Below are 11,073 nucleotides of genomic sequence, written 5' to 3'. Positions count from 1 at the left end.
GCGATGCTTGCTGATCGTCGCGTCAATGGACATTCCAAGATTATCCTATTGATGAATGATAGATTTCAGAATGAGAATCAAGATAGAGCATGGTCACGGTGTAGAACAGATGGTGACTCGATGATATCAGCAGCCATCACGTGGCCACCGTCCAGCGTCATTTGTACTCCCCTCCTTGACATTCTTTCTTTCTTTCCTTCTCTTCCCTCTTCAAATCAACAACAACAACAACAACAACAACAACAACAACAACAACAACAACAACAACAACAACAACAACAACAACAACAACAACAACAACAACAACAACAACAAGAAGAAGAACGCCTCCCAGCGCCTCCCGTCTTCAAACCGGATCAGGTACTTTTTGTGGCTGCAGCTACTGGATCCCGGCTCTGTCTTCGTTGGCCAGGACCTGGCGTTTTGTCGATCTCCGGGTCACCAGATCTCTGCGTTGGCAGTTCGATCACAGCGACTGAGAGGGTGTGAGCAGAAGAGCCCTTGCTCCTTAACCCCCGAGGTACAACGCGCAGACAAAGTCGCCGTCCAAAACTATGAGTATTCCGTAACAGCATTTAATCTTGCTTAGCGACCTTTGCGCCGACCGATACGGCATCTGTTCCTTTCCCCCCCTTCTCGGCCATTCCTTCGATCTCACGCGTGATCTCTTGGGTCTGCCGGGGGACGACAGGATTCCCTTGTTTTGGATTTCCTTCGATAACTTACCACTTTCTTAGCCTTTGCTTCCCCTGTGAAATCCCGTCATTGGGGATTTCCAATCCCGGTCTTTGACCGTGTTCTCGCGTCAGATATTATCTAGATAGACCATGAGGACAGCATCATCCTCCACGTCAACCATACGATTGCGCAACACCGTCCCGCGTCATGAGCCTCTCTATAGCTCCTAGAGTCAGTTGGTTCATCTACAACGGTCTCTACATACTTTAAGTACATACCCTTTCCATTTGGCCTAGACAGCCGCCGCCTCGGTTTCTAGATTAATGCGCCTTCGTATTCCAAGGTCCAGGCCTGGTCGATCGGCGCCTATTCCTTGTCTGCCCCCTCTTCCTCCATTCACCCATGCTCGTCACTTTCCCATGTGCAATATACATATCGAGTACGTTCCTGTCTCAATGAATTGTTATGTCATGGTCATGATAGGAATATAGTGCTCGAGCTTTGATTGATCTTCCGACCTTCCGCTCATCCAAAAGGGAACTCCAAAAAAAAAAGGAAACTGATCCGCTGAGCATGGATAATCATCCAGCCTCTCAGTGGCAGAAACGTTTCCCCCCTCCCCCCTGTCTTTTTCTCACGTCAATTTCTTCATTTCCTCATTTCTTTCCTATTCTTTCTTTCCCCCGCCGTCATTCCCTTCCGGACTCTTAGATCCACAGGGTAAGAAAAGAAAAGAAGAGAAAAATCCCCTGAAATCCGACATATCGGCCCGCAACTTTTAAGGGTCACACACCCTTGGAACAGGAAATTCTTATTTTGACATATGCTGTGTGTGTCGGACAATTTTATTTTTCTTTCCCCTTCTTTCCGCGGGATAATCTTGATTTCTGGAATAGTGGGCAGACACACCCCCTGAAATCAGCTTCAGAGAAGGGGGGGGAAGGCTTGACGTACGGCGTCATGTGTTCGGCGTTTCTTTATACTCAGTAGTAGAGATGGATGTAAGTAGATGAGGATGTTAGTTGACGATGGTAAATGACCCCTGACTGGATGACCTCAGAGGGGCTCCAGGATTCTTGACATCCACAGATCATGCCACCACCTCCCACCAGGAAGTAATCAAACAGAGGATCAGGTCTGCTCGTATCATCTGAGCTTTTTTGGACATCATTTTCATGAATGCATCGCATTGGCTCTAGAGCTATAGAGGTTAGACAAGATGCCAATGATATAGTCGGAACGCAGTTAATGTCTAATGCTTACGCTCGCTTGCTTGCTTGATTTACCTTACTGGCGAGCTAGCGAGCGTGCTTATTCTGTTGACTGTATGCAATTGTTACCTGTTGCTCGAATATCTGATGCCAGCGGACTGATTGACTGTCTGCCTGCCTGCCTTACCCCTACCGCGTGTGCGGTGGCAGTATCTCTCCCTCCCTCTTGTAACCTCAACCTGTATAGTGCTAGTACTAGCACTATTCTCGTCTTCGACGCCGATGGAAGGACGGACAGGGAGTGGAGGGTTTTGCTACTCTGGTCGGCATTCTTGGGTGATGGATGTCGGACATGTGCGACGAGGGTTTGTGGTTCCGGGGGAGAGGAGGGGGGAAAGGAGAGATGTTCCACCATTTTTGTGATGTTTCTTTACTTCGGTCGGTGCCTTTGTTCTGGTTTTCGGCGGTGTATCTCCTAGCTTGGCTATCTAGCTTGATGGGGAGTGGATAATGTAAGGGTTGCGTGGGGGGTTATAAGGTATAAGAGCTTGGTGTGTGAGGATGGGTTGGGGTAAAGACTTTATGGGTATAAGGACTTTGCGTAGCTGGTAATTCTTAGAATGAAATTTGTTCATTGTAACGGGGCGTCCCCATAGCTAATGTAAGGTGGTTTTCTTATGGTACATTGAAGGCGTTGGTCCGAATTAAAGATGGTAATGATGTAGTGGGCGGAGTTGAACAGAACAGCCGCGAAGAAAGAAAGAAGAAAGAGGAGTCATCAATCCGTCAGGTCAGACACACGAGAACTCTCTTATGCCCGAGGTGTCCCCAAGAAAGCGAGATGGATAAGGAAAGAGCAGAAGAAGTCGTCTAAAGTGCCTTCTCGGACCGACGTTCCCAGTGCACCATGGCTGGCTTCAGCGGACCGGAGAACAAGGTCGAGTAGTCGGTTCCTGGAACTCCCTTCTTGCCCTCCAGGTTGTAGACCCGCAGATGGCGCACAAAGGTCGCAACAATGGTGGTCAGGTTGAGGTAGGCAAACTTCTCGCCAATGCAGCGGTGACGGCCAGCTCCGAAGGGGAGGTAGGGACTGGCGGTGCCCTTGGAGACGGCGCCGTAGCCGTAGTCAACAATCTCGCCACCGTCTTCTTCCTTCTCCACCTGGTCGTCCCAGCGGTGCGGATCCCACTTGCTCGCATTGGGGAAGAACTCGTCGCTCTGAGCGGTGACACCGGGTGAGGCCATCAGCACATGGCCGGTGGGCACGACCAAGTTGGTACCGGGCACTGGCATGTCGCTTTTGACCTTGCGCATGATGGAATGGATGGACGAGTGGAGGCGGAGGGTTTCCTTGATGACACTCTTGTGCAAGGGCAGCTTGTCGATGTCCTCATACTGCAGCGGGGCGAAGGTTCCGTCCGCTTCGCGGCGGAGGTTGGAGACTTGTTCCTGGTAGAGATCATCGAGGTAATGAGGTTCGGAGGCCAAGCGAAGCAAGATCCAGGCGCTGATGGAGGCACTCGAATGCTGGCCCGCCAGGAGCAGGGTGATCATGATATGTGCGATCTCATGGTCCGGCACCGGCTGTCCATTCTTGTACGTGCAGTGCATCAGGTTCCACATCATGTCGGATTTCTCCTCATCAGGGTTCTTGCGCCGTTGGTCCAGGATCTCCGTGTAGATCTCGCGCATGCGGGCATGCGCCACGTCCCGCTGGCGGTTGTGCGGCAACGGCGCCCACGGCAGCATGAAGTTGATTGGACTAAAGCCCTTTTCGAGGTCGTGGTAAAGGTCGGCGAATTCGGAGGTCAATTTGCTGCGGACCTCCTCCCCTTGCAGGGCGCGCGCTGCGGTGTAGATCGTGAGCTCGGACATGGCGGCGGGAACGTCGAACACCCCAGAGCTTCCCTGGAACCAGGGCGAGGTGCGCAGGAAGTCCAGCGTCTCCTGCTCAATCAATTGCACGTGCGATTCGAGTGCGGTTTGCGTGAGACCGTACTTGACGAATTTCTTCTGTTCCATGAGCTTGGAGTTGGGGCAGTCGTACACCACATCGGCTCCGAAGACCGGGGTGGTCAGGGGGGAATACACCTCCTCGGCGTTCGCGTCCTTGAGTTTCGCATTGAGGATGAATTCGTTGCCTTGAATACCTAGGTACACCGTGGTCTTTTGTCCCAGCAGCACAAATGTGAAGATATCACCGTACTGTTTACATCACCGTGGGTCAGCTCGTACAGGTGCAGTAAATTGTGGCTGTGGAGGCACTGACCTTTTCTCGGTTGGCGAAGAAGAAAGCGTAGGGGTCCATGCCATAGGTGATGGTACTCCCCAAAAATGGAATCCAGTGGAAGACGACGGGGGGCTCATTCTTGTTCCGAAATAGCAATTGGCGCAAGACATTCAGCGCAACGATGATCACGAATCCCGCGGCCGCGTAGGCGCTGGCGACAGCAAAGGATGTCATGACGGTGGAGTGCTCAGGGTTGAGTGGATTCAAACACAGAGCAGAGAGGGTTAGAAGAGGGAAGAAATCCTCATCTGGACGAAAGAAAGAGTGAACTGGAGAAATGGAGACAAGAGAGGAAAGAAAGGCCAGGTTTCCAGCGTCTCCAGGTTATCCACTGCGCAGAGCTCTCCGTGTTATCTTATTAGCCAGAACTGCCAGGCACCAGTACCAGCACCAGCACCAGCACCAGCACCAGCAGAGCCCCTGATATTGATTGACCGACCATTCACTGGCCAGTCAGGGAACAAAGAGCCCGGCATGAACATGGCTCCAGAGCCGAGTCAGACCACTTGGAGACTGTGGATAAACATTGCCTGGAAAACATCGAACCATGCTTAAACCGCAGGCAAGGAGCAAAAAGAGTGCTTTGAGGGGAACTGGACTCGGTGGTCGGAAATCTCCACACTTGCCCGTTTGGGCCATTCTCGAAGCAAGTCAATCGTATTGAATACGCCTCCCTGTCATTGGTCGACCCACCACCTAATGTAACGCAGTGCCTGAGGCAGGAACAAGCATAAAGGCGCGGCACTAATTACCTTATTATTGGTACGCAAAACTTATGCCAAAGAGAGGGCTGGGTACTGCAAGACTAGCTTGTGGAGTGAGACACTCAGACACCTGCTCGAGATTCACTGCTCCCACCCTGTGGCAAGCAGGTGAGTCATGGCTCTACAGGATGACTCGGCGGAAATGATCAGAATGAGTAATCATGATGATGACGCTGTGCCTGTCCCATTCGAGACTAGCTTCTGCGGAGCTTGATCGCCGCCCTGGCCATATATGAGTATCTACATTGAGTACAAAGCAGAACCACATTCTGTAATTGTATACAGTCGGTCATTGTACATACTTCTAGCATATCTACTTGCCATCTAAGACTCAGATTGTTCCGGGCATTGACAAGATTCTGTCAATATCGAAAAGCAAACCATGAGCACCACGCAGTCCGGGAGCTCTGGTACTGCCACCTCTGGCTCACCCCACCGACCGATCTCAAAAGCAGAAGCATCGAATCCTAGAGAATTCCAGCTCAATCAGTTACGGCGTCGCTTTCGCCCCCAGGAAAGCAGTGATGACGCTGGAACCACGGCAACTTTCAGGCTTACCCCCTCTGATCCGGACTTCCCCTTCGAAATGGACAAGCTACAGTGCATTTTACACGTCCCTCTAACTTACCCGACTCAAGGACGTCCCACGATCAAAGTCACCAATCCCGAAATGGGAAGCGCATTCCAAGAGAATATTGCTAGAGGCTTCGATGACATTGTCGACAGCACCATCAGAAGCGGCAGCCGTGGGACGCTGCTCAGCTACATGAACACTCTAGACCGACATCTGGAGCGCTTGCTGACGACTTTGGAACGGGGACCGACGCTCAAGTTTGTGCCCAACACAACAGCAAGCAAGCCACAGTCAGCGGTGGTCCAGAAGCTGTCACGAGATATGGAGTCGCTCGCTGTGTCTTCGTCAACCTCTCAGCCTCGGACCCAAGTGCTGTCGACCCCCGAACCTGCCCCGCTTCCAACATACACCGCGGCCGAGAAGGCTCAGGCGGAAAAGCGACGAGCAGCGGAGACGAAACAATTGGAGGCTCGACTTGGTAGATTGTCCTCTTTCCAGAAGCTCAGTGACGGTCTCTCTTTTCTCATCCCTATTCAGCCGGCCAAAATCGATCGGCTACCTGTGCCCCTCCGGTCTGTGAAGGCTGTCAAGTTGCAGGTGCCTCAATTGTACCCGCTTGAGCCCAGCGCCATTGAACTGAACAGTATGGAAGGCCTAGAGGCTCGAGCTGTCGAAGCAGGCTTCAGCAAGTGGGTTCAAAACAACCTAAACCTAAATCTGATGTCGCAGGTCAATTATCTCACCAGCAATATGCTTAATTTCTCCAAGACGCCAGTGGAAAGCGCTCCCGCTCCGGTTGCAACATCCGAGATTCCAGATTCTAAGCCATTCGAGGCAGCTGCAACAGGTCCGCCGGTTCCAGAATCCGTGGCGACGGACAAACCCCATGTCCATGTTGTGCCCCGACCTCCGGAATGGAACGTGGGTGGTGACAGTAGTGCTTCTGAGGAGACGGATTTCACCGAGTCTGACGAGGAACCCACGGAAGACGACGAAGATGGAGGCGCTCCTGTTCCCGATCTTCCCGAGCCTACCAATGTTGAACGCGGCGTTGCTCTCTCCTTCCCATTCCTGGAACTCTACGGGATTGAGCTTCTGGAGCTCGTCGGTCTTTATATCACAATCAAATGCGATCGATGCAAGGAGACGATGGATGTGAGAAATATTCCTCAGATCAAAGACAAAAATGACGAGCTGTCTCTCAAAGTGGAGACATGCAAGAAGTGTGCGAACACGATGAGCATGGGTAAGACGATCTGCTCCAGTACCTAACGCCTTAGCTCCAAGGATTCTCATTTTGATCTGTAGGATTCCGTCGTCAATTGATGCATCCCAACGCGACTCGAGCTGGCTATCTGGACTTGGATGGATGCACTGTAGTCGATCTTCTCCCTAGGTAAGCAGATACTCTGCTTAGAACGGAGTGCTCCCTCTGTCATGACCTCTGTCATAGTAAAATAGGCACTAACAACCGCTGCAGTAGCTTTATACCCACGTGCGCGGAATGCTCGACGCCATTTCCGAGCCCTGGAATTGTGGCGGTTCGTGGCGAAAGCGCAATGGCTAACTGCCGCCAGTGCCATCGCAAAATGGGTACGTCTATTCTTGCCAAGGCCATTGATCATTCATTATACTTATCTGCACTAGTTCTCAAGGTCCCGGAGGTGAAGTTCCTCAAAGTCGGGTCTGCAGCATGTAAGTATTCAAAGTCTCGCATTTAGGATCAACCCCTCACACGTTCAACACAGTCTCTTCTCGTGATCGTCCCCCTCCCCGAAAGAAGGTATGATTCACAATCCAAGATGACTCGCAATCAAGCGCATACTGATATGATATCAGCCCAAGGAGGTCCTCGGCATCGTCGCCGGCCAAGAACTGCCCCGTCGCGGCCGGTGCCCGCATTACGGGAAAAGCTATCGCTGGTTCAGGTGCGCCGGAGCCTAGAGCCCACCCAAGAAACGAAATGATATACCCATGCTAATATCCTCCGCCCTACAGATTCAGCTGCTGTGCCAAGGTCTTTCCGTGCGACAAGTATGACATCCACCCCGCCGTCCCATAAACATACTAATCGATTCCACAGATGCCACGATGCGGCCACTGACCACCCCAATGAACATGCAAACCGCATGATCTGGTAAGCAACCACCGACTCTGGGTGTCCGCACGATAAAAGCCTCGAAACTGAGTTGTCATATGATACAGTGGCTTCTGTTCTCGGGAACAAATCTACCGCCCCGAGAACTGTGGGATCTGCCGCGCCGTCCTGATCGGTAAAGCCGGGAGTGGCTTCTGGGAAGGCGGGAAAGGGACCCGGAATAAGACCCTGATGAGTAGGAAAGGTACGTTGCGTGTTTTCCTCTTTCGATTGATCTGATTCCACATGCCCCTCTTGTGAAATTCTTTGCTAACGCTGTGCAATACACAGATCCACGCAAGTATAAGCGTCGTGGTGGCACGACGCCTGGCGGTTCGTCCAAGAAGACTTAGGTTGTTCGGGCTCGAGGCTCGTTCTGCTAAGAGCTGGTGAGATAGAGAAGCAAAGGAGGCCCTGCAATGAGACACTTCGTTCTGGGCGCTTGCTCGCCTCCACCCCCTTCGTCACGAATTGTTCTGGCTTGTCCGTGGGCTGGAAGCATTTGTTCTGCTCGGTCCCTTCTCCGCGCGGGTGAAAGATGGAGGATTACGGCATTGTGTCGGACAACTACTGCTTCCATTTTCGTGATGAAGTATGTCGGACTAGCCAGTTGCTGCCAGAAAGGCGGGCAGATATTAGAAGTCTTGTGGGCTGGCTTAAATTCATCATTACCTTGGGCAGCAAGCTGCTCACAGGTCATGGTTCACCAGATTTGAGGTCGTAGTTCTCCGGGGGAACCTGTGAATATGGAGTCGAGGTGTCGATGGCGGTGGTCATTGTGAATGATCGGTTGTGTATGAGTGTGAATACTTCCTAAACTACATATAACTACATCTCCCCGACTTCACTCGGGCTGAAGAAATGCTGGTTTCTGCTGTAAGCATCATCGCCTTAGGTGATTTTTATCTCTCTAATAAAGCTGCTGGAGTTTCAAGTACTATGCAACGCATCCGCAGTAGAATAGTCCGAGACCTTGGTCAAAGATAGGTTCACCAGACACGCAGATAGCTTCTGCAACACAGCGGAGAATCAAGATCTCTACTCGTCATCGATACTTCTGTACGAGCTACAATATTAGTTAAAGCTTCATTCCTACGAGCAGAATAACCCGATCAACATTCTCTGTTCCAATACCCAAAAGCAATCCCCTTTGTATACCCCAGAGTGCTTCCAATATAAAGTCCTAGGCAACAACAAAGCTTGCTATAACCCCCCCCTCACCTTCGCTAACCCTCCCATACTCGTAGAGCTGACAAAGTCACCCAGGGAAGCATACACCCAGCCTAGAAGCGCACAAGGTTGCATACACACAGTAGACTAGGACTAGCCATGACCGTGTTATAACGGCTATAACATTCACCATCGCCCTAGTGGCAAGGCAGATTGTATCATCGCACTAGTGCGTATTGTCGTGCCTGCGTATAGAACGCAGCGGTGCCCTGCAAATCGTCCGTATCTTGCGTCGTGACCGTCGCAGGCATGGTGTCTGGTGAATGTATTTGTTTCTCTTTCTTTCTTTCTTCTCCCCTCTTCCTGTTGTTCTTCATCTTCCTCCCTGACTGCAAACTTTCTCCCTCCGGTTCTTTGAGCTTAAACTCAGACTTCACAGGGCTGTGACAGTTGGCACGCTTTCCTCGTTGACGCAATAAGAAAGCTGTGCTCACGACGATTGTCATCAGTAAAATTCATTCGGGCTCACGTCCTGAAATCAAGACTCTCAGATAGAGATACCGGGTGATGAGCGGTGTGAGTGGTCACACATGTAAAGTTCATCATGTTAAACCGCGGTAAGTATATCTTTCATAACCAAGGGAGTTGTCTTATAGGGGCTTTATGCATAAGCCAACCCTCTTTGGAGATCTTTATGTTCTCTCAGCTTCGAAGCTAGCTTTATATGCGTGTGATTATGTTGTCGGGACCATTAGGTTCTCTTTTCATCTAAAACTGAGGCAACAACAAGAGATATCTGTATGATAAAGAATGGTTCTTAGTCGAACAGATTGACCGAGGAGGAATCTGATATTGCAGCTTGATATCCTGAGTCGGAAGGGAGCCAGATCTGAGTTTCGGAGACGAATATGCTGACAATGCTCGAATCAGAGAACAGAGCCAGACGCAGACCATCGGGACGGCCACTGCCCACTGTCCCGCAGATCCTCGAAGGCATTGAGCTGGAAGAAGTGGTCGATTGCCTGCCATCAGTTCACCAGGTCCTCAGCAATCATGAGGCAGCTGATTCAGGTCCAGGCGTTGTCCAAAGATCGTCCAACAGACCAAGGCCATTGGTCAGTGCATGCGTTCATCTCCTTTCCGTCATCACTATTCTTTACGATAAGATGAATGACTTACAGTTCTCTCATATCAGACGTTAGATGAAGCCAGTGTGGAAGCATTTGCAAACAACCGTTCTCCACATGGACAGCCCGCTAGAACCGCGAGACTTCTTCCACCTCCTTACGGCTCGTATCGTCCATCCAGAGCTGCGCCTGTGGCTACACATTCCGCTCATCCTCTCCTCCAGCAGCCTCCGGCTTCCACCGCGGGAGAGTCGAGGCTGACGGCCGCACTGGCTGCTCCTGTCATCGTGGTGACCGATCCCGATGGTGATCAGCGAGCCCTAAGCACGGAAGACGATTTTCTCTTTCCAGTGCCTCCTCCGGTGTACTCATCGCCCCAACCAGGTATTCCTCTTCCCCATGTAGCCGAACAACACCGCGGACAAGCTTATGACATATTAGAGGAGTTCCGGAAGAGGCAACCCCGCAGATCCACAGTACAATCCTCCCATCTCTCCCCATATTGGCAGCCTCGGCCCGTCCGCAACTACTCGTCGTTTGCCGGAGGGTACCCGCAAGACAACGCGATGGGCCTCCGGGGGTCTGTCCCCGTCCCCTCCCGGCAGTGAGGTCGTGACCGTGTTTGATGATCAGCCCGCTCGGACGGCGAAGTGCGATGTGTGCGATGGCCGCAACACATCCGGCATGAGCAGATGTACGGTGTGCAAGTGGCAATGTTGTCACGATTGTACCATCCGCAATGGACTTCGCCGATCTCACATTGCCGGGAACGTAGTGCATGTTGCGCCGATCACGCGGGAGGAACTGTTACAGAGTAGCACGGAAGCGAGTAGGTCGACAGGCAGAACAACGAGAAAGAAGAAAACGAAGAAGGTGGGTGGTGCAAGGGCGAGTGCGAATGCGAGGAACAACCGCGGTTTGGAGTTCCAGGAGTCCCCAGTCAGCACCTCAGTGGGAGCAGCCATCGAAGCAAGGTACAATGTGGAGGCAAGTGCATTGGAGAATCCTCATCCGCGCGCTGGTAGCTGTAAGTCAATCGTCGATGGGGACGTTATAGTGCGAGACTTCGGGGCAGTGCCTGAAGCAGAAGGTACGACGGCCAAGGCAGGTGCAAACTTGAAG

The 11,073-nt window shown here is 51.7% G+C and overlaps 2 protein-coding genes across 2 annotated transcripts; one reads left to right on the top strand and one right to left on the bottom strand.

Moving 5' to 3' along the window:
* Positions 1-2,759: 2,759 nt before the first annotated feature.
* ASPACDRAFT_50975 (cytochrome P450) lies at positions 2,760-4,353 on the bottom strand (the record flags this gene model as incomplete). Its single annotated transcript, XM_020202418.1, has 2 exons — positions 2,760-4,094; positions 4,159-4,353. The coding sequence occupies 2 exons, from the start codon at positions 4,351-4,353 to the stop codon at positions 2,760-2,762; spliced, it is 1,530 nt and encodes a 509-aa protein (XP_020058751.1).
* Positions 4,354-5,129: 776 nt separating this feature from the next.
* On the top strand, positions 5,130-7,652 carry ASPACDRAFT_115280 (uncharacterized protein). Its single transcript, XM_020195889.1, has 6 exons — positions 5,130-6,763; positions 6,826-6,913; positions 6,998-7,110; positions 7,165-7,212; positions 7,266-7,300; positions 7,357-7,652. The coding sequence occupies exons 1-6, from the start codon at positions 5,326-5,328 to the stop codon at positions 7,459-7,461; spliced, it is 1,827 nt and encodes a 608-aa protein (XP_020058750.1). The 5' UTR covers positions 5,130-5,325; the 3' UTR covers positions 7,462-7,652.
* The last annotated feature ends 3,421 nt before the right edge of the window (positions 7,653-11,073 follow it).

The sequence above is a fragment of the Aspergillus aculeatus genome (assembly GCF_001890905.1).
Source record: "Aspergillus aculeatus ATCC 16872 unplaced genomic scaffold ASPACscaffold_4, whole genome shotgun sequence".
Classification (NCBI taxonomy): Eukaryota; Fungi; Ascomycota; class Eurotiomycetes; order Eurotiales; family Aspergillaceae; genus Aspergillus; species Aspergillus aculeatus.
Note: the sequence above shows the minus strand (reverse complement) of the source record. Positions and strands in the feature narration are given on the sequence as shown.